At 32.9% G+C, this 23267-nt stretch overlaps 1 protein-coding gene across 1 annotated transcript in view; it reads left to right on the top strand.

The window, feature by feature from the left end:
- LOC118202154 (uncharacterized) overlaps positions 1 to 8897 on the top strand; it is a 54529-nt gene extending 45632 nt beyond the window's left edge. Inside the window, exons 9-10 of the mRNA XM_035374305.2 lie at positions 7083 to 7213; positions 8641 to 8897. Coding sequence (XP_035230196.2) covers positions 7083 to 7213; positions 8641 to 8768 — 259 coding nt within the window. The 3' untranslated portion in view covers positions 8769 to 8897. The remainder of the gene's footprint in view (positions 1 to 7082; positions 7214 to 8640) is intronic.
- Positions 8898 to 23267: the final 14370 nt, after the last annotated feature.

Below are 23267 nucleotides of genomic sequence, written 5' to 3'. Positions count from 1 at the left end.
TGGAACTTAAAGAATACTGTAAACACTGCAAGTTAAATTTTAAAAATCTTATATTTTGAATTTATGAAATTGTATAAATCATTGATATATGTCTATTTTATGAAAATTATTAATAGCCTTTTAGAATCATTTCATTTAAATTAAACAAATGTGTAAAGAACATAAGTTGTCATTATCATCAATGATTTGAAATGCAATTTGTACTTCATTCTTAACTCTATAACTAACACAGGGTTATGCGAAGAAAGTGCAAATTTCCAGAACTGCCATGAAGAAACGGATTTTCTTGATTTTAATGCTAAAATGTGGCTGTCTATATAGCTGGATTTATATACTTTTATTATATTGTCTTAATTTCTATTACATATTTCAAGATGCAATTATATGTACTTTCTTAAAGATATCACAAAAAGTATAATAGGCTGTATATTCACAGCCTCGTTAGTCAGAGAGTTAATTAGTCATAAGAAGTCAGGTTTTGTGTCAAAATACCTATGTTAGAATATAACATATATAAATCTATATATCCTATATATAAATGTAATATATATTCTAAGTCGTGCTTTCAAGGCATGGAATGTGCAAGTTACATTTCGACAATCAGTCCAGTAGAACGGGAGATATACGGGAGAACTGTGCTTCCCTTTTTTTTGTGCCAGGCTATCTTTAAGGATAAGTTTATATCCTTAAAGATAAAGATATATCCATTGGTCAACCCAATTCTTACATTTTTTTAAAAAAAGAAGTGTTGAGATAAAAGACTGTTCAAAGTTATAAACAACCTAAAGTAAATGGATATATAGTTACTACTTCTACTGTTAAAATTAAGCCTAAGAAAACTTAATTTCTACGCCAGCAAGCAATTTAATTTTGAGTTTTCAAAATAATACTGCAAAATATAAGTGTGAAACAATGCAAATTTTTTTCAAAATAAAATATAAAAAAATTGCTCAATAAGGGAAACATTTTTCGATTACTGTAAGTTTCTCTTTTGAAGAATGAATATTTCTTCAGACATAACAAAACGTTTTCCTGTTTTTTCGATTCATTTTGCCATCATTCGATGTTCTTAACAAAGTAAAGCAGAATTCCATTAATTCATGTTTTGCATTCATTGAGTTATGATCTGTTTAAAGACATTTTTAACAGTCTCTCTTTTGTCTTCTAATTCTATTTATGATGAAATAGAATTCTGCTGTAAGGAATGCATCTTTCTCTGATATATATTTTTTGAAAAGTTTTACTTTAGTCATGAAAGATGATGATTTGCAACTATGAACTGCAACTGCAGTTGCAATTTTGCAGTTTACAATTAGAAGCTTTGATAAAATTGTAAAACCTGCTAGGATTGATACTAGGAAAACTGAAAGATGCTGATAAAATTTTAAAGTATAGTGAACTGTCTAGAATAATGTTGGCCATCCTGGCAATTCTCAACAGTGTTGCAAAGTGTGAGAGGATTTTCAGTGTTGTGTAAACAAGGACTACATTTAAATCTAACATTAGTAATGACACATTAGAAATTTATCAGCAAAAGCAGGCTTGCATGGCAATAGCTGTGAAAAAAATTAAGAAGTTTCTGGATGAAGGCAAAATCTGCGATTGTTCCTAGCATTTGTACAAAAACTGATTAAAGTATTATTTACTTGGTAAAAGATGGAAATAATGTTTTTTACATGTAAGTATTTCTGTACTGCTTACATTTAAGAATTAGTAACTGTAAACTTTCAGATATTTATTAGCAACTATTTAAAGTTGATTCGATATTAAAAAGTATATTTTTTTCATTTAAAAAATCTTTACTGATATAAAAAATATGATTTCTTAAAAGTATCTCGTAGGCTGGCAAGTATGTATTTCATTTATGGCTGCAATTGTTTTTATTACTAAACTGTAATAATGTAAAAGTAGACATAATAAATAACAGTGTATTAAATAATATAACAATAAAACAATGTAATAAAATATTGAAATTTAAAAGGCATTTTAATCCAAAGAGTTGAGTGAAGAATAGAATTTATAATGTAGTCTATTCTTTAATTACCTTTGGAACATTAAGCACATAATTTAAGATTGAGACTTGTTTTCAAGTTGAATCATGTTTCATGTGACAGAATTTTTATAACTGTTGGTTATACTTTAATTGCTGTAGATCAAATATATTTCCATTTCATTTAAAATATTGGTAATCCTTTTCTATTATTTATGAACTGCCTATAGTATTAAATTATTAGCAACATAACAAAAGCTTGAAATTTGACAGATAAGAGTCGAGTAAAGATGAGATCTTAATATAGTTTGTTCTATAACCCTCTGAGCGGCCAAGGTTTTCGCTAAGAAAACACAAATTTTCCAAAACTACTATGAGAACAAATAATTTTTTTGATTTTAATGTAAAAACTCTCCTGGTATTTCATACCTGGATTTGTTTTCTTTTGATATATTTCCTTAATTTCTTTGACATATTTTAATATGCTTGTATATATACGTTCTTACAGATATCACAAAATATATTCTAGGCCGTATATATACGGCTTTGCCGCTTAGAGGGTTAATTATCTTTGGAATATTAAATGCATAAGGCTGACTTGTTTCTAAGCTGAGCCATGTTTTATGTTACAGACCTTATGATTATTGCATCATATAAAACATTTCATGACAACTGATACTGTGTATTATTTGTATAACTTATATATATACGGTGCATTAGAAAAGATGATCACAAATTTAAAGGCATGGCAGATTTAATGTATTTTGTAATAAAATACCATAGTTGTCAACTCCTGATTTGTTATATCAAAGAATTCCCCAGTTTTTAACTTTTTATCTTTGCTAAGGAAAATATTTCACAGCAAAAGACGCAATTTATTGAATTAATAAAATTTGAATTCTGCATTCCCCCACCTGTAGTGGTTTTTATCATAAATTTTCTCATTTCAAAATTTTTAATGAGCTGTAGAATTTTTTAATGAAGCCTGAACCAGTGTTAATAGGTTAATAATTGATTTTAATCTAGTACTTAGTAATATATGACATATTACTAAGTTTAAGTGCTTTAATTATTAGTTGTTTTCTTCATATTTAGAAGTATTTGATAAATAAATAAAAGCATTCTTTTCCTACTCAGATTTCTTTCAGTATAAAGTGTAAAAATATTACAAATTAAATTAGCCAAAGAATCTAATGAATATAAAAATAAATAATATATTTTACATTATAACCGTAAATTGTCTGATAACCGGAATCATGTTTGAACATTAATTTTAATTGATTTTGATTTTTGTAAAGTGGTATCACTGAGCAGCATAAACCTAAAATTCACAGTTTCGTGGCGAGAATTTCCTGCTTTTCATATTTCTAGGTTGGCGGCATGGTTGGAAATGAAGTACAAATAGAAATACAGTCAAAAGTCTTTAATCCAGGCGTCCATAATCCAGAATGATATATAATCCGGACCTTAAAGCTACAAACTTTTTGCGAATGCGTAAATGCATAATACGTTTACGCATGCTTGTTTAATGTATAACAGACAGAATAAGCTAAGCTAAAATTATCTAATTATCTATTTCAGTTAATGTTGCAGATTGCATTGTTACTTAATCTTCGGATTGGATCTGGCTTATTATTTTGTGCAGACTGTTAGAGCAATTTTATAAAAAGTAAGCTTGAACTTTCGATTATGTCAAAAAGAGTTTCCAATTCTGGAGCTGCCAAAGGGTCTACAAAGCGAAAGCATGTTTCGATGTCCATTAAACAAACAGTGGAATTGCTGCCAAAAATGGATAAAGGCATGAAGAAAGTGACAGGGAGGTGATTTGTTTCTCTAACCATTCCGAAATCTGTTTATCAATTTCACACTGCTCTGCGGGGTGAGGGGCGTCGCGGTGCGCAATGAACTGGAACTTGATCTGTCAGCACTGTCCTCATCTTCAGGGCAGATGTTTTTATTTTATTCGGCTTATAAATCCTCACTAAATGTAGCGTACTCCGATATTATTTAATTCAATTTCATTGTCATTATAAATATCACGAATACACATTAAATAGTTTTCTGGTTGCAATTTTCTAATTTCGACTATGCACTATGTATGCTTTACACATGTGCGTTTTAAAAGAAATGTTTAATAAAGTAAACAAATAAATATTAAGCTTTTTTTGTAAATATTGATACCCTTTAGATCATAATTGCACTTTATTTCATAAATTATGGTTTCATATTTTTAATTTTAAAGTTTCTGCATGCCATCTTACCAGATTTAAACTGATTATCCCTAATCCAGAAAAACCGATAATCCGGAATCGACGAAGTCCTGATGAGTCCGGATTAAAGACTTTTGACTGTACATGACATGCCAAGTATCTTGTTGTGATCCACATATCCGCCAGTCTTCATTCGAACAGAGTTTGTAAATATTAAACGTTATATCACATAAATATCCATGGTTAAAATGACTTTTCATCCTTCATGTTCTTCATTCCTACTGTTTGCATATTCACGATTTACACTGCTCGACATTGAAAATGCAACACCAAGGAGTGGTCAGAAATGTATGCAAATTTTAGAGTAGACGCACGACACCGAGTTATGCAAATGATGTGAAATGCGCAGCTTTCCGATACACACAAAGTAAGATATAAAGGAAGGAACATGCAGAATCTGCAATATTCGTGTCGTTATTTCTGCCAGACGAATTATTGAAGAAAGCTGGTTTTTGTCCCGGAGGATATGTGCAATAGGAGAGAATGACAGGCCGCTGTCAACGAAGGCACTTCCAGCAGATGGACGATTTTACGAGGGGTATGGTGATTGGACTGAGAAGGGCAGGTTGGTTTTTACGTGAAATCGCAGCTGATACCCACATGGATGCGAGCACGGTGCATCGGCTATGGGGAACATGGTTGGAACAAGGAAATCTGGGAAGAAGGAGGGGTGCAGGTGCAGCCAGAGTGACGTCAGCATGCGTGGATCTGCGCATCCGCCAACAAGCTGTGGCGGTCCCACAAGTCACTTGTACCACGATTCGGCAGCGGGTGCAAGATACCGTCGATGTTCTCGTGTCGACCAGAACCCTTTCCCATCGATTGGTTGAACGTGGTCTGCACTCACGGCGTCCATTAAGAAGACTGCCATTGACCCCACAGCATAGACATTAACGTTTAGAACGATGCCAGACTGGAGTGATGTGGATAGCAGAATGGCGAAACGTCGTGTTCTCAGATGAGTCACGCTTCTGTTTATCCAGTGACAGTCGCCACATATGTGTGTGGTGTCGACGTGAAGACAGATCCAATCCGGCAGTAACTGTGGAATGCCCCACCGCGCGACAATGTGATATAATGGTTTGAGGCACTATTGCCTACGATTTCAGGTCTCCTCTAGTTCGTATTCAGGGCACTCTATGACGGCCCAACAGTACTTGGATAATGTACTGCGGCCGGTAGCAATCCCCTACCTTCAGGGGCTGCCTAATGCAATTTTTCAGCAGGATAATGCCCAAGTGCTCGCATCTGCCAATATGCTCTGCAAGGTATACAGATGCTTCCCTGGGCACCGTGCTCTCCTGACCTGTCACCAATCGAACATGTGTGGGATGTGATTGGACTCGATTTGTAGACTGCCTCGTTCAGAAGACGAACTGTGTCAAATGGTTGGTTAAAAGGGAATGGAGAGTGATCCCTCAGGACACCATCCGCACTCTTATCGACTTTATGCCTAGATGTGTTTCTTCATGCATCGCTGTCTGCGGTGGTCCTACATCCTACTGAGCCGACACTGTTCTCCCTCTGTATTCTGACTATCATTTTGAAATAAAGATAACTTTTTGCTGCTTGCTGTCTCTGTCTTTTCCAAATTTCATCACTTTCTTACCACTCCCACTTGGTGGTGCATTTTCAATGTCAAGCACACATTGTGTATACACACATTGTATAACAAAAAGTTACTTTTGCTGTTTCTATTTACCTCTTAAAGTTGTGATCATCTTTCTTGTTATACCATGTATGTATCTATATATTATTTCTAATTAAAAAAAGTGATACTGTAGCATTCATAATTTAATGAAAAGCATATGTTCATGTAATCTTATATTTCTTGGAATAGCACATGAATGAGGCTTATTTGTGTGTTTTATATAAAATACATTTAAGGTATCTTGTCTACTTTTAATTTATAATAGCTGACGGAATAAATACATGACATTTATTCCCCCTCCTTTCTTTTACCACTCAAGCTACATTCTTAGTTTTCCCTTCTTTATTTTTCCATTCCTTGTTTTTACAATCTATAAATTAGATTTATTTTTATTATTATTTATGTGCTTAAAAATGTAGAATGAGAGAGTTCTGAATTTTTCATGGTTATAGTTGAATTAAGTGAATGATTATTATGAACTAGTGACTTTAACATGTTTATTAAAAATAAATGTATATATAATAATTGAAATGCACATGCTAATTAATTATATTCCTTTTTTTTAACCCTTTTCATCACTTTTATTTATTTGGTTTGAAAAAATTCTAATTTTTTATCTAGAAGATTTTTTTCAACTTAAAATTTTATTTTACATATTTTTTTTAATGTGTAAGTTTCTGTGACTTATTGAACAAGGTGTTATTTGAAATGATTTCACTTCTGTCTTAGTTATAACTAATTTCTAGTATTCATGTGCCAAAAATTATTTTAAGAAAAAGATAGTGATTTCATAGTATTTTTATAGAATATAGAAGTTTTATAGAAGGTTATAAAACAAACAAATAAATAATTAGATGTGTGCAGCACTATCCATGTAATCCTAATAAGCTTTGCCATTTAAAAATGTAATACAGTTACACATTTTTGCAAATCGTCATATGTGACCAACAAATTTAGCCACATTCAGTGGTTAAATTCTGTATATTAGCCCTGGTCTTTTTTTATTTCTGAAAAGTAGGCGGGCTGGTCTTTTTTACTTCTGAAAAGTATTTCTAAATCAAATAATAATAAAATATTTCATTTGTGTGTTATGTTTACATGCAAAGAATTTCATTCTGTGCGTTGAAATAAAATCCTTGTTATACTAAAACTTCTCCCCCTCTTTTTATAGAAATGCTTCCATATGTTACATACAGGAAAAAGATGCAGCTGAAGCTTTTGAGGCAGCAAAGAATGCCGAAATAGAAGGGAAAAAAATTACTGTTTTATATTCTTTAGCTTCTTCTCGCCCAAAGAAAGGCCGTAAGTATTAGTTATTATGCATATTTCACTTCAAAATGTTTGATAAATATTTCCCAAAGCACTATTACTGATATATATTATCTTAAATAAATTGTAGTTTCAGCGGAAGACTTGAGGTTTTCATCTACTTTTCTAGTAGATCAACTAAGCCATTGGTTTTTAATTTTTGTGCCTTACACATGGCAAATGTTTCCCCAGCAGTAAATTCAGTAAATTAATGGAACGTAAATTAGGGAAAATGCATTCTCACCCCTATTTTATTGATTGTATTAAATTTTTCTAATTAAATTTCATTTCAATTGAATTATTTTAATCTGCTGTAGATGTTTGTGGATTTTTATATGAAGATTCAAGCTTTCTTTAACCTGTTTATTTACCTAGCTTGCTTTTTAAGCAAGGGCTGTTTTGTTGCATATTGGCGTGCGCATCAAAACGAAAGATTGCGTTGTGTCCCTGCATTCCTGGGAAACAGGAATCTCAGATTTCTGCAAGTCTACACTTCTCTTGGTTTTTAATTTTTTTTAATGTAGGATTTTTCTTTCAGGTATAGTTTCAGAATAATTGTAGGCATTAAGTGATGTAAAAGAAAAGTTCTTTAAAATGCTGAAATAATGATTTAATAAATTATTCTATAGGATTCGTATACTTGTAACAAAACTATGAATTTGGAAAATTCCATATTTTTCATATATTCAGCATAATTTTTCAGATTTTTTATTTGATCCATTATAATTTATCCATTGATAACCATGTCAATCCATTAGACATCTGTATAGCATTTTATAAACACTTAACAAATATTTTATAGGTAAATTTTTGTGTTTAATTTTGCTTTAAAATATTAATATATAATACCCTGTGATATTGATGTATATATTAACAAATAATCAAGTGTAAGGAAGAACTGTTAATCCTGTGCGTAGGCTGCAGTGATTTAATTAAACATGATTAAAGGGGAATACTCTTATTAAAATTCTTATATTTCAAACTAAAATAAGAAAGCGCCCCCAAAAAAGAATTATATATACACACACCTTTTTGCTCCTGCTCCATGCCCCTCTCACCATTGTTAAAAGGCAATCAATCCCCCCTCTCATTTTAACATGTTTTGCAAAGTAAACGAAAAATGTGTAAAAAATGTACAAAATTTTGTTTCTAAAACTAAATACTTAATTGCTAACTAAAAGGCCAACTGTTCGAAACTATGAACCCCCTTTTGTTTATATGGTCTAGAACAATTGACATAAAAATGAAAAATATATTTTTGCTTTCTATTTTTATTCTGATTGAATAGAAAATATATATAACTTAAAAGTGAACTCATAGTTTTTAATATGAACATTTTTACTTTTACAATTTATATGTGGTTAAAAATATTGTAGTTTCTCATAACTTAAATTTTATTTGCATATTTTTTGTAATCCTAGTGAAGAGGACCAAGAATCCAAGAGGTAACCCTAATCATAAGCCAAAAAGATTTGAAAGGGCTCCAAAGAAAATTAAATTAGAGAGACGAGATGATGATGAAGACGATGATGACGATGATAGTGATTAGTTTCTTTATCAAGGAAGGTTTTAATGTGTCATTGATGCTACATTAAACTGTGCATTGTATGGTGTTCAAAACTCCATGATGCTGTGGATTTGTACATGATCATTTTCATTAAAATTATTTGTTATATAAGTTGAATTATCCTTCTTAACATTTTGGTTTTACTTAAAGAATGAAGTTTACAGATCTAAAAGGTCAGTCAGTGGTTATAGTTGTCTTAAAAACCTTCACATGTTTTAAAGTGTCTTAACAGTGGATGTAAAATTCTCCAGATTTTTTATTATCTGCTTCATATTTTCAAAAAAGTTCATCTTTTGTCTCCTTTTCTTTTGTTGAGAAACTTTTATTTCATGGGAACACATTTAAAAATATATTGACACATTTGTTGGGGACAAAATTTCGTATTGCTTAGGAAAAAGAAATGTGATGACTCCTTGTAACAAGAAGCTTATATGTTATATTTGTATAGCAGCTTGATTTCTGGATCTATGAAACTATATTTTGATCTGGTTTGAACATTTGATCTAATCTAACTCCTTTGAGTACATTTTTAGCTTTTAAATGTATTTGTGGTTCTTTATTTTCTTGCTAAATACCGATTATCCATTTTCGATAAAGAAATGGGCAACTTGTGTTATGCATTTTGCAAACAAGCTTGCAGCATTCCATCAGATTTGGGCAATTGCTATTATTACATAATATTGTATCTCTATTTTTTTTTCTTTCTTTTCTTTTCTTTTTTTTTTTTTTTTTTTCCTATTCTTTTTTGTTTCTACAGCATCCGAATATGGGTACACTTTCAAGTAATTGGGTGGTCCATTGTGCATTTGTGCTTGGAAGCAATGGTTACAGAAAAGGAAAAAAAAAAAAAAAAAAGAATGTCATGAAAGAAAAACAGTATATAAAATTTTGTTAAGCCCATATTTCTTGAAAATTCTGGTGTTTTATACAAATTGAAAAGCAAAATATTTAAATTTGTATGTAAGTATTTGGTATACCAGAAAGGTTTGCCCATTTCTATGACAACAATTTTCAACATGTTTTTTGTTGCATGTTCGGCTGTCTATTTTTATTGCTTAATGTGTACATACTGACATAGCAAATTAACTAAAACAAAGTTGATTCACGTTAGTCTTAAATGTGAAGCGACAGTGTACCGATGACTATTGTTCATTTATGCCACTGTACAAGGAAATAGTGGTACGTAAGCACGCAGAAATTTATTGAAAGTGTTTAGTGGAGCTACAGTTTTTGATAGGATATGCAGAAGATAGTTCAAAAAATTTGAAACAGGTGATTTCAAACTTTCTTATAAGTCACGCTCTGGGCAACCATTTTCCAGGGTTTGTATGGTCCTTAAGAATCTTTAGATTTTTTGAATTTATTTTTAGTCCTTAAAAGTCCTTAATTTTGGCCCAAAATCAGCAGAAGGTCCTTAATTTTAATCATCTGAAATTTCTGTCTGTTTTTAGAATGCCATTTTGAGTATGGATTAAGCATTTTGGAGGAATGTTTTTGGCGATTCTCTGACATATATGTTTATCTTTTGAATGTGTTCATGGGTTATAATTTGTTTCTATTTCTAATGTAATTGATGGGATACTCCAGTTTCTAAGCGAGAAGTGATCAGTTTCTATTGAAAATTTCTAATTGCGAGATCTGAGAATCTTTCGATGATTTTTTTTAAAACATAGTAACATTGATAAATTTCATTAACTGAAATTATATTTAAAAAGTAACATTAAAATAAAACATTATTTTTAGCTGTAATATTATAAAGTTTCATTTTGGCAACTTATACAATATTTTTATTCTGAAAAATAAACAAGGCATAATGCTATAAAGCAGTGGTTTCCAAACTTTATTTTATCACGGCTCCCTTAAAAATATTTGATCATATGGTGCCTCCCTTCCATTTTAAAAAATACTACAAACACAAAAATTTTTAGTACTAAAAAATTTATTAAGATGCACTCTTATAAACAATAAAAAACGAATAACAATATTTTATTGTCGCTTAATGAGATGGATGTGCTTGTTAGCGTAAAGTTTATCAAATCTCGGTGTCATTGATGAGGTAGCTACATAAAGACCCTTTTCTACAACCAACAGAGCATAATATTTCGATTTTATTGCAGCCGATGCAGAAAATCCTGTTTTGCATAAAAAAGATGTTGCGAGCGACCGCAATACCTTTAAAGCTTTAAGCTAGCCAAAATTGAACTTTTAATGGACTGTTTTTATGTAGTTTACAACTTTTGCTACTTTTCTAAAAACGTAGTTAAGTTCCTCACTCGTATTTTTTTAAACGAGAGCTGCTCTGTGGAACATGCAGTGCGTCCAGACAACATTGGGGTTTTCCTTTTAATTAGTGCTTGAAGGCCAGTTTTGTGACATTGACTGTATGCCGTCTGGACAAAGCCCAATGCAATTATTCCACAATATGCCATTCTCATCTAAAAAATTGTCAATTATATTATATTAAAAATTTCACTGGAATGTTCACTGGCTTTGCCAGGAATGGGTTTGCAAAATAATATATCTTCAATTATATTATTCTTTTCAACATATCGAACATATGCAATTAAATGTGCATCTGTAGCTACATCAGTTGCTTCATCTACTTGTAAGGCGAATTTTGAAATGCGCATCTGAGAAACTAATTGATCGCAAAGATCGTCAGATATAGCATCAATTCTTCTGCCAACAGTGTTATCAGCAAGCAGTACTTGTCGCAACTGTTTTGCATATGATTCACCAAATATTGTTTTGACCATATCAATAGCTGCTGGCAAAACTTTCTCCTATTGTATGTGGTTTTTTTCCAGTTTGCGCTTCTGTAAGATACTAAGTACGATGGTGGCAATGCATTTGATGGGAATAGGAACTCTTTTTTTTTTTTTTTTTTTTTTTTTTTTTATGTTTGCTTTTGTTTAGTGAGCTCATCAATTTTCTCGGAAAAAATTCTTGACTTACCAACGTATTGAGATTGCATAATTTCAATGTGGTGTTTTAATTTTCCGGGTCTCATGCTATCAGCAGCTAAAACTTTTGAACAAAACAAAGACATTGGTTTTTCCACATTATCAGTAATAACACTTGTAAATCCAAGCGATAAATAAGACACTGTATTTTCTTATCTTGGGAGTTCTTCCTTCCTGATTCCTACTACTTGTGCAGGGTTCATGCGGTCCTTAATTTTTTTAACTGATTTTTGGTCCTTAAAAGTCCTTAATTTCGGCAAAAATCGTTAGAAGGTCCTTAATTTTAATCGTCTGAGATTTGTCTGTTTTTACGACTGCCATTTTAAGTGTGAATTAACATTTTGGAATAATATTTTTGCCAATTTGCTGACAAATATGGTTATCTTTTCAATGGGTTCATGAGTTATAATTTTTTCCTAGTTCTAACATAAATGATGAGATATTCGAGTTTGTGAACAAGAAGTGAAACACAAGCATTTTGAAATTATTTCATTTTTTCTAATGAAGAGCTCTTGAACAAGTTTTCGTTTTTGGGGATGTGAGTTCTTTAATTAAACCTTTCTAAATTTGGCGATTTTAAGATCTGTTTTTATAGAAAATTTTTAATTCTGAGATCTAGGAATTTTTCGGCAGTTTTTTTAGAACATTGTAACATTGATAAATTTCATTTAAATAATGGTAATATTTTTTAATTATATTTATGAGGTAAGATTAAAATAAAGCATTTTTATTATTGCTGTGTTATTATAAAGTTCCATTTCAGCATATTATATGTAGAAAATAAGCAAGGTATATGCTATAAAGCACCATTTACGAAACAGTTCTTTCATGGTAAGTTTTCCCGCATGTAATTATTTCAGAATTCTCAAAATATACATCAATTTTCTCCAGAGTTTAAATTGCGCTCGAGCCCTGCTACCTTACTTCTTAGTTTTGGGGATAAATCATAATTCTACTCGGAGCTCTAAAAGCTGTGACACTTCTTTTTTGTACCTGAACAAAATTTGATATCGAAAATTTTATTTTTAGTAATAAAATTGTATTAAAATTGCTTATTAAATTTTAATTTATCTCTTCATGTTTTAAATTTTTATATAAACTATTTAATTCTTAACCCCTTCGAGCCGGGTAGCAAAAACATGCGTTTATCGCGAAGGCCGGCAGTGTCTTCCGCGAGCGTCTCTCCAGGGCCGGGGGCTTTTTTGCTACTAAATCCATGAAATTTCCGAAGTATCAACGCATTGTTTAATAATGCTCTATAGAGTATTTAAACGGCTTATGCTGTATAGATATTTTTATATATATATACTTTAATTACCTTATTTCTTGTTTAAATGCATATTTTACACATTTTATTTTACCTTATTTCTTGTTTAAATGCATATTTTACACATTTTATTTTAATTACTCACAATTTTATGACTTTTAACATTATACATCTGAAAACTAAATATATTATAATTCTCTTTTCGTATGAAAAATTTGAAAACAGGGATCTACACACAGTCCTACGTTACATTCCTTGAACTCGTAATAACTCATTTGCCGTTTTGGAGGATTTTTCCGGGAATGTGAAAAAACAAAGCATCGTCGTCTCATTTTCTTATCAGTCTCTTCTGAACAAAGTTTTGGAAAATGTCATTTAGTTAATATTTCAGAATCAATATCTGAAATATTTTGCATCATTTCTGCTATTTCATGCTCTGTTAAACATTTTCGACGCTTCGGCATTGAAACGGTAAAAACAGAAAGAATTCACGTCTAACAAGATCTAATTATTTTCTAAAAACTGAACTGTAAACCGAAATACTCAACGCTTTAGCGCATATAAAACTTCTACTTACAATAAACAACTACCACGTGCGATTTAAAGAGACATCATAAATCACGCCATTCGGAAACATTTAGTTCCCCGTTTGTTTATATAATCAAAAACACGTGTATTTGTTTATACAATCAAAAACACGTGTGTGTGAGTCATGCTTCTCTCGTTTCGAGTAGAAGGTCTAATGTACATGTATCTGAAACCATATGGACATACAGTGCCATCTTGTGGCAGAAATTATAGTTTGAAAAACGTTCCAGGGTACTGGCACAAATACGTGACAGTCGGTAGTAAACGCAAAAATGCTCTGCCACGCATGCGTGTCGGCCGGTAGGTAAGTGTGTTCGTTGTTGGCACGTATATGTGACAGTCGGCATGGAGGGGTTAAACCTTTTCCTGGGGGCCGGGACATACTACAGTGGTGGCCAAAATTGTGGGCACTTTTGGAAATTTTTATGTTTTTGAACTTTGTATGCTTATAGAAAACGTTACGTTTCACAAAATGCAAACTTGTATATATCATTTTAAAGAGAATTTATTAATGAATTCAATACAAAACACAAAATTCAATTATTTACAATACAAAAAAAGTTAAACGATAATAGTTATCGATATACATTAGATAGTGATGATTGCAGTGAGTTATCAGTACTCAGTAGGGTACCCTTTACTTTTGATTAGAGCTTCACATCGACGTTTCATTGAGCTGACAAGAGTTTAAAGCTCTTTCGTTATTACATGATGCCAGGAAACAATTATAGCCTCAATTAGTTCCCTTTTATTTGATGGGCGCCTCATTCGGACAAGAGTTTTCAAACGGTGCCACAAATTTTCAATAGGATTGAGGTCAGGACTGTTTCCTGGCCATGACAACAATTTAATGCTCTTTGTACGAAACCACTCTTTCGATATTTTGGCCGTAAGGCAAGGAGCAGAATCCTGCTGAAAAATAAACGAAGCGTTGTTGGGAAAGAGATCTCTGATGGAAGGTAGAAGTTTTGGTTCTAGAATAGTGTCAATGTATTTTCTGGCATTCAGTGTCCCATCGATGACATGAAGGCGACCAGTACCATCTGCTGACATGCATGACCAAATCATAACATTAACTCGGTTCTTCACAATTGCTTGAATGCAGTCAGGATGTAGCTCTTCTCCTATTCATACCTGCCAACTTTTACGAATTTTTACGAAAATGCATTTGTCTTTACGATTTTACGATCGTAATCCATTTTTTATGATTTTTTTCCTTTTTCAAGTGTTTTTAGTGATTTTTGTCGAAATTTTAGAATTTTTTGCCAATTCATAGATCTTCGCCAATTGCGTCGTGTTTTACCACCGACTACTTCGAATCCAGTAACCTGCGGTTTCTCCCAACTCGCAGCTTAACCAGCCAGTCCAATGCTCTGAACTTCTTTCTCCCATTCTTTTCTTTGTGGGTGCCAGATTTTTTTTTTTTTTTTTTGGGTTCGCTTCAGCAGCAAGGGAATTACTCAGCAAGCGTGAATTGTCGCATCTTGTTTTTTTTTTTTTTTGTTTGTTCGTTTGCACGTGCTACGAATTTTCTTAATACGTCATTGTTACGAAATGAGTTCAAAAAAACCGTATTCTCAATATTTTCGGCCTGCCTACAAAGCCAAATTTCCAAAAATCCTTCAAAGGAAATAACTGCATTTTGCAACGTGTGAGTCACAGTGGAAGAAGCGACATTGTGAAACATGTTAAGTCTGAAAAGCATGAAGTTAATGCTTCGGCTTCAACAACGTCAAAGAAAGTGGATGATTTTTTTCGATTTCGGCTACGAATTCGGCTGCCGATGTCACTTGGCAGAGTGTTTGTTTACTGCATTCCTCATTGAACACAACGTGTCACTAAGTGCTGCCTATCACGCCGGTCAACTTTTCAGATGGATGTTTCTCAACTCCAAGATTGCTCAGAAATATGCTTGTGCTCGCACGAAAACATCTTCTATTGTGAACGAAATTGCTTGCGATGCACAAAGTAAAACGATAGCTGCACTCCAGAATTCAGCATTTTCGGTGTCAATCGATGGCAGCAACGACAGCGATTGGAAGCTTTACCCCATCGTTGTCACATATTTCTGTGATGTTTGTAATGAAATGAAAACTCATCTTTTCCGTCTTCCATTGTTGGAGACGCTACGGGGAAAAATATTGCCTTCTTGGTAATTAATGAGTTGAAACAACATCCCAATATCAAACTTATAATGATTTCCTGTATGTTTTACCACCAATCCTCGAATTCCATATCACAGGTTATGTTCTTACTGCATAATATGAATATTAACAAGACATGGATGGTGCACAATAAAAATTAAGCTTTATTTCAGAACTTCGCGCACACTCCCCGACAGCCGCCGGGTGTCGCTCTGCTCGCTACTCGTAAGAAATTCCTCCTCCTCTAAGGTAGTCACACTTATCGGAGGGCGCAAGGCGTGCTCCTTATCGCCATCACCACAGAGTTCCCCCCAGTTCCTTTGATAGCTATTCAAAGGAACGACATAGGTTATGAAATTATCTCAGAGGATCCGTATTGTTGGGTATTTTTTTCATAATTACAAAATTAGAATATAAAATTAGAAAAGATCAAAATGCAATTCAATATATAATAAGGTAATGACACATAATAAACATGAAATAACAAAAATATGAATATGGATATGAATTTTTTTTAAAAAAAGGTTTTAAATTGTTATGTAAGAAGCAAGTTTCTTAGGGAAGTGAACATGTCTTCCCGATCTGGTGACAGTTTATGTCTTGGAGAGTTCATTTGCAGATTTATTCTGCTGAACAGTCTTTAAGTCTTTATTTGTTTTCAGTTCAGGCAAATTAGAGTCCGAAAGCAAATAAGCTGGTTTCACATGGTCTATAGACACAATAGATTTCAGACCGTTAATATCAATTGTGAAAGTTTTGTTCGTTCTAGAAAGGTCTTTATTCGGACCTGTATATGGTTGGCACAGGGGTGGCTTTACTCGATCGACACGTAAGTATACATGCGTACATGACTTTTACGTAACACTTTTCTTGGCAATGTGCAGATGTTGCTATTGGATTGGATTGTTGCATTCTATGCCGAAGATTCGTGATAAATTGTGTGTCATACGGAGATATCTTAGATGACGTTATCATATCACTAGGCAGCTTGAGAGTTGTGCCGTACACCAGTTCAGCACAAGATGACTGTAGATCTTCCTTTATGGCTGTCCGAATACCAAGCATAACAACTGGTAGTGTTTCAGTCCAGTTATTGGTCTCGTGAGCCTTGAGAGAACATTTTAAATGTCGATGAAATCGTTCAATGATGCCGTTGGACATCGGATGATAGGCTGTTGTTGTGATTCTGTTCGTACCCAAAATGCGCGTAAATTCTGCAAAAAGTGCGGATCTCATTTGAGAACCTTGGTCTGTTGTTATGATCGATGGGCAGCCAAAACGAGATATCCAACAGTTGAAGATGGCTCTGCAAATGGTTTCCGTTTTCATATTCGGGATGAGAATGGCTTCAGCTGGAGAATCTATTAGAATCAAAAGGTACGCGTTGCCTTCTGATGGAGATAACGGTCCGACGATATCCATATGGATTTCTGAAAAACGTGCATCAGAAAGAGAGAATGTGCCCAGTGGTGCTTTAGTATGCCTAATAATTTTCGATTTTTGGCAAGATTCACAGGATTTCATCCAATTTTTGATATGACGTTTCATATCGGGCCATACATAACAAGAACAAATAAGCTTCGTGGTATCTAATTCCTGGATGTGACAGATTATGCAGATGATTAAAGATGAGTCTGTGAAAGGAATTCGGAACAAATGGACGAGGTATGTCTGTTGATATGTCACAAAGAATATTACCATCAGAATACTGGCATGGTTTAAATTCCAGTTTCAAAGATGATGTGTTGTTTTTGAGAAGGTCTTGTACCTCCGGATCATGCCGTTGAGCTTCCGAAAATTTTTTTAAATCCAAAAATGGAGATTTTGTTATGGAATCAATTTCAATTCTTGAAAGAGTGTCAGCAACGACGTTTTTTGAACCTTGCACATGCCTAATATCAGTAGAGTACTGAGAAATAAAATCTAAATGGCGCAATTGTCGAGATGAACATTTATGAGGGTTCTGTTTAAAAGCGTATATTAACGGTTTTTGATCTGTATAAATTATAAAATTTCTGCCCTCTAACATGTGTCGGAATTTCTTAATTGCAGAATAAATTGAAAATAATTCCCTATCGTACGCGGACCATTTCTGTTGACTTTTAGAGTTTCATAGAGAAAAATGCTATAGGTTCCCATTTTTGTAGAGACAACTGCATAAGTGTGCCGCCTATTGCAACGTCTGAGGCATCTACCCAGATGCTTAGCTGGTCTCCGGGAATAGGGTGTCTCAAAAGGGTAGCCTGAGCAATGGCATTTTTGGCAGCAATAAAGGCTTGTTCAGCATTCTTGTTCCAATTTAATTGTGGATATGAATCCGGAACACGAGAACGAGATTTCTTTTTATTAATATAGCCTTCTGACAATTTTATTAGAGAAAGAATATGTGCTGCTTTAGGTATGAAACATCTATAAAAGTTAAACATGCCTAAAAATCGGCGAAGCTGAGTGAGAGTGGTAGGTTGAGAAAAATCTAAAATACATTTGACTTTGTCAGGAAGAGGTTCAATTCCGTTTTCACTAAGGTGAAAACCTAAGAAATCAATAGACGTTTGACCAAAGGTGCATTTTGAAACATTTATGCAAAGTCCATATTCCTGAAGTTTGGAAAATAAAGTTTTCAAATGCCTGAAATGTTCCTCAGAATCTTTAGAGGCTATGAGCAAGTCATAGACGAAAGCGTAAACACCTTCTAAATCCCGCGTGGCTTCATCTATAAAACGTTGAAAAGTCGCGGATGCATTGCATGAGCCGAATTGCATACGGGTACTTTCGAATAAACCGAATGGTGTGCATATGGCGGTTTTGTGGATGTCGGCTGGGTTAATTGGTATTTGATGATATGCCTTAATCAGGTCAACATGACTAAAAATTTTAGTACCGTGCAATGCAGCAGTAAAATCGGCTAAGCATGGAATAGAGTATTTGTCTTTTATTGTTTGAGCGTTCAATGCTCGATAATCTCCTACAGGTCTCCATTCCAGACTTCCCTTTTTTGGAACCATGTGAAGTGGGGATGCATAATTGCTGCTCGAAGGTCTCAAATGCCCAAATTGCATCATAGTTTGAAATTCTTGTTTTGCTATTTTTAAGCGATCTGGAGCTAATCGACGAGATTTTGCAACCACAGGTGGACCTTCAGTTATGATATAATGAACGGTGTTGTGTTTAACAGGTTGGTTAGGATCTGGTAATTTAGTAATTGAAGGAAATTCTTTTAAAATTTTGTGATATGGTGTATCACTAAATACAGTTTTTACTGAATTCATGCTTGCATTTTTCACGCAACCGACGGTTTTAAAATGCGTTTTTAAATATTTGAGACATTTGTTTCTGAGATCAGGCACAAATTCAGAGAAATGGAGAAAATCTGCTCCAAGAATGGGTGTACTAACATTTGCTATAAGAAAAGTCCATGTAAACTGTCGTCTTAATTTGAAATCCAAAGAAAGTGTTTTTTGACCATAAACATGAATAGTGAAAGAATTAGCAGCGAAAAGTGTTGGAAGCACTTCCGCAGAGAACCCAGTAACTTTTCTTCTTATATGGAATGTCAGGTGGTGAATCGGGTGTACTCCAACTGCGCTGATGAAAATACCCCCCTCGTCCTGCTATAGTGCAACTGCGCCGATCAAAATTTCTTCCCCCCAGAATACTCCCGGAAATAGCTTCCCCTTTCTCTGCATTAACATAACCTTTAGGGTGCCCGTCGTTCTATTGGTCAAAGAATTGCGAAAGCAGTAGAAAATTCTGCTACATTCGGCATTGTTTTCCTCCCAACCAAATACTACACACGTCTGAATTTTTATCAAGATCTAAAAAATTTGCATTTTCGTTCTGCTTGGTCAGTTCATATTCGTGTTTATTATGATTGTTATGCTTATATGAGCATATGTATGAACGTTTATAATGACATAGTTGCAGTAACTGCTGAAGTATAGTAAACTTCCAAAAATGGTTGTGTTTTAACACAGATTAGCTTTCTAAGGAATAATATTCGGAATGGCTTAAACAAAGGGAAAGTAATCGAATAGTCAAAATAATTTCATTTTTTTGGCCAATACATTATACAGTACGAAGATTGGGAGGTTCTCACCTTTATCCGCAAAATCTCGAATATTGAAACTGTTACAGTTCGCTGCAAAACAAGGAACAGACTTTTTTTTTTTGTCTTTTTCCAATCTGGATTGAATAGGACTAAAAGTTCTGCGGTCTACCAACCCAAGCGAAGCATGATTCTATTCCGGAAATTTAACGCCGTCTGTTGAAAATTAGAATGAAAAGCACCCCAGTTATTTCGTTCTTTATTCTCCCAATACCGGCAGCTGTTGATTCCGATTGCGTAACATCACGTAGGGAAGAATTACGGCACACGTATTCCGCAATAACATTTGCGATATTTTGCAGAGATAATTAATTTTGATGTTCTGTCCGAGATTTGTTTATGAACACTTAAAAGAGTTTTACTGTGCTTGCTAAGCAGAATATTTTTCAGTTCCATTGGTTTATTTTTATATGATGCACATATCGAAATGTCAAAAGCATTTATTTAGCGGGAAAATCTAAAGAGCGGCTACAGTCTACGCCACCCCTTCGCTCCTCTTTTTCTAGTTATGCTCGACTGTCCGAATATTCGGTAATTTCCAAGTATGCGGGTTAGTTAAGCTGCTTAAAGATGACTGCATGAAGCAAATTTTCTGTCTTCTGATTTCAGAAATGTTATTCTTTTTTACTTAAATTACTTTGCTTGCAATATCTGTTAAGACAAAACTGATATACAGTGAAAATTTAGAAAATGTTTAGAATTTGGATTTAAATTATTTAAATATCAATATGAGTGGAAAAATAAATTGTATTTATTATTAGGTTCCAAGCGAATACAATAAATGTGCCTTATTATTTATTTTCTCTATTTTGAACTGAAATTTCATCATTAAATCTTGTAATATAGTTTAGTTCTGCATAGTTTTTTTTTTTTTTTTTTTCTTTCATTGTAAACTAGTTCTGTAAATTGAACTGTTTTTTAAAATATTTTAAAAAAAGGTAATTATTTTCCATGATTGAGGTAATGCTTATTCTCTCTTAATAAATACTGCATTTCTCATATTTTAAATTACAAGTCTAATTTTTAAGGTTATGCAGTTGTGTATAATGTAATTAGACAGGTGCTTATTTTTTTTCTTAAAATGTACTTGAAAAGTGCTTATAGGTGCTTATTTTTTTAACTAAAATGTGGCTATGAACCCTGTTAATGCTTTTCTAACAATAACCTTTCAGAGAATGGCAGGTGTGATAAATAGATGATTAAATTGAAATAAAAAATATTTTTGATTAATAGATGACAGAATAGTTTGATGCATCACCATGGTCATCAAAATTAGCAAACCACTGGCTGGTGTAAGGAATATATTATTTTCTGTGTTAACTGAAATTTAAGACAAATTTTTTTCGTATATCACGTTTAACGGGTTAATTTCAGTATATTAATACTAATTTATATTTTTTAAATGAAGTTTTATTTCCTTTATAAATGCTTATATATTGTCCTATGCTTAATATATTCTTTTCTGTGCTAAATTGAATTTAATACAAAATTATTTTCGTATATCACGTTTAACCGGTTAGTTTTACATCTACATGCTTATTATCTGTAAATTTTTACTACCATATGCTTAATATATTTTGTCTGCTAACTTGAATTTACATGCACTAAAAATCACGTTTACGGCTCGGCTCATCGTCGATGAACCGCGAGCTTGGCAAGTAAAAATGCAATGGCGCCAACGGGTTCTCTGCGGATGAAAACCCACTTAATATTTTGTTAAGATTAAGATTTCGAAGAATTCAGCTTAAATATAAAAGCTTATGGTAAGACATTTATGTATGTTTTGCTAAGTAGTAAACAGTTTTTGAGCAATTTATTGTATGTTATTTTCTTGATACAAGTTGAATTTATGAGGGCATTTTATGATATTTTTACGACTCAAAAATAATAAACTTTAGGAGTATTATTGTTTACATTTATAAATGCTGTTTAATAGTGGTATATAAATGTACGAGTAACATTGTATACATGCTGTTTAATAGGGGTATAAACATTTTACTTAAAGGTATAAGTATTAATTCTAAAATACTATATTGTGAATAAAATCGAAATAACAACAAATTCAACTTCATATTTTCCCTCCCCCCTGACCTCTCATATAATTATGGCTTACCTTGCCAAAGCACAAAAAGAGGTTTTAAAAAAACTCTTGCTACAGAACTGGGTTTCACTGTAAACGACACTATGGGAGTAATAGATCTTAAAGATCTTATCGTCAATTCTGACAATTACGATGAGGCTTTTACCAGGAATCTTCTAGAAACTTTAATCGAAACTAGACAACAAAAACAACGTGAAAGCAACGATCTAGAGACACGTCAAAGAAAAGAACACGAACTTGGAACGTTTAAAATTAAACTTGGCAGCTGCTAGCTCAAATCCTAACTATGCCGCCTTTGCTTCAAATGCAACTATTGAAACAAATATTCAACACCTAATCCCTAAATTTACAGGAACTTCTGACATTGCAACCTACTTGTTATATATGTAACTGTAACTGTATCTATTATTATCTTAACTATAACTGTAATATAGAATAGTTGATGAGTAATGTAGAATAAATGATGTTTGTGTTAACTTGTAATCATCACTGAGCAGTACCCAACACATATAAAATACAACACATGGCGCAGCCCGTCGTTGATTAAAAAAGAAAATCTTTTTTCAAGAACCATGCAGCCTCGGTAAAGATGTTCTAAACAAAAACATCATGGGAAGTTGTTTACTGTGAAATCGAAACTTATATCGCTGGTAAGTGAGTTGTTTATTTTTATTGGAAGTGGCTAAAAATACGTATATATAAACTATTTAATGTCCTAAATTAAATATGGATGGATTAAAGCCACCAAGTAATCTAAGTTTCGAAGGAAATTTAAGCGAAAATTGGAAGAAATGGAAACAAAAATTCCAAATTTATATGTTAGCGTCTGGTGGTATTACTAAATCACCTGAAATTAAAGTAGCTATTTTATTGCATATAATTGGTGAAGAAGCACTTGAAAAATTTAATACTTTTAATTTAAGTGAAGAAGATAAGAAGGATGTTGACAAAGTAATTGAAGCTTTCGAAAATTTTTGCATACCGAAAGCAAACGAAAGTGTTGATAGACATATATTTTTCTGTCGAACACAACATGTAGGTGAATCGTTTGATGATTTCTTAACCGATTTAAAGAAATTAAGTAGCAACTGTGGATTTGCAGAATTAAAAGATAGTTTAATAAGGGATAGAATAGTAAGTGGAATTCTAAATAAAAATCTCAAAGACAGATTATTAAGGGAAGATCAGTTAACATTGGAGAAATGTATTAAAATGTGTAAAGCTTCTGAATTAGCAGAACTTCAGCTGAAAACTTTAACTGAAGAAAATAAAATAGAAGCTATCAAACGTAATAAATTTCGACCTTCAGAAGA

Source organism: Stegodyphus dumicola, chromosome 6 (genome assembly GCF_044657685.1).
Source record: "Stegodyphus dumicola isolate Sdum_Otavi_A_Nest chromosome 6, ASM4465768v1".
Lineage (NCBI taxonomy): Eukaryota > Metazoa > Arthropoda > Arachnida > Araneae > Eresidae > Stegodyphus > Stegodyphus dumicola.
This window is presented reverse-complemented; position numbering and strand designations above follow the sequence as displayed.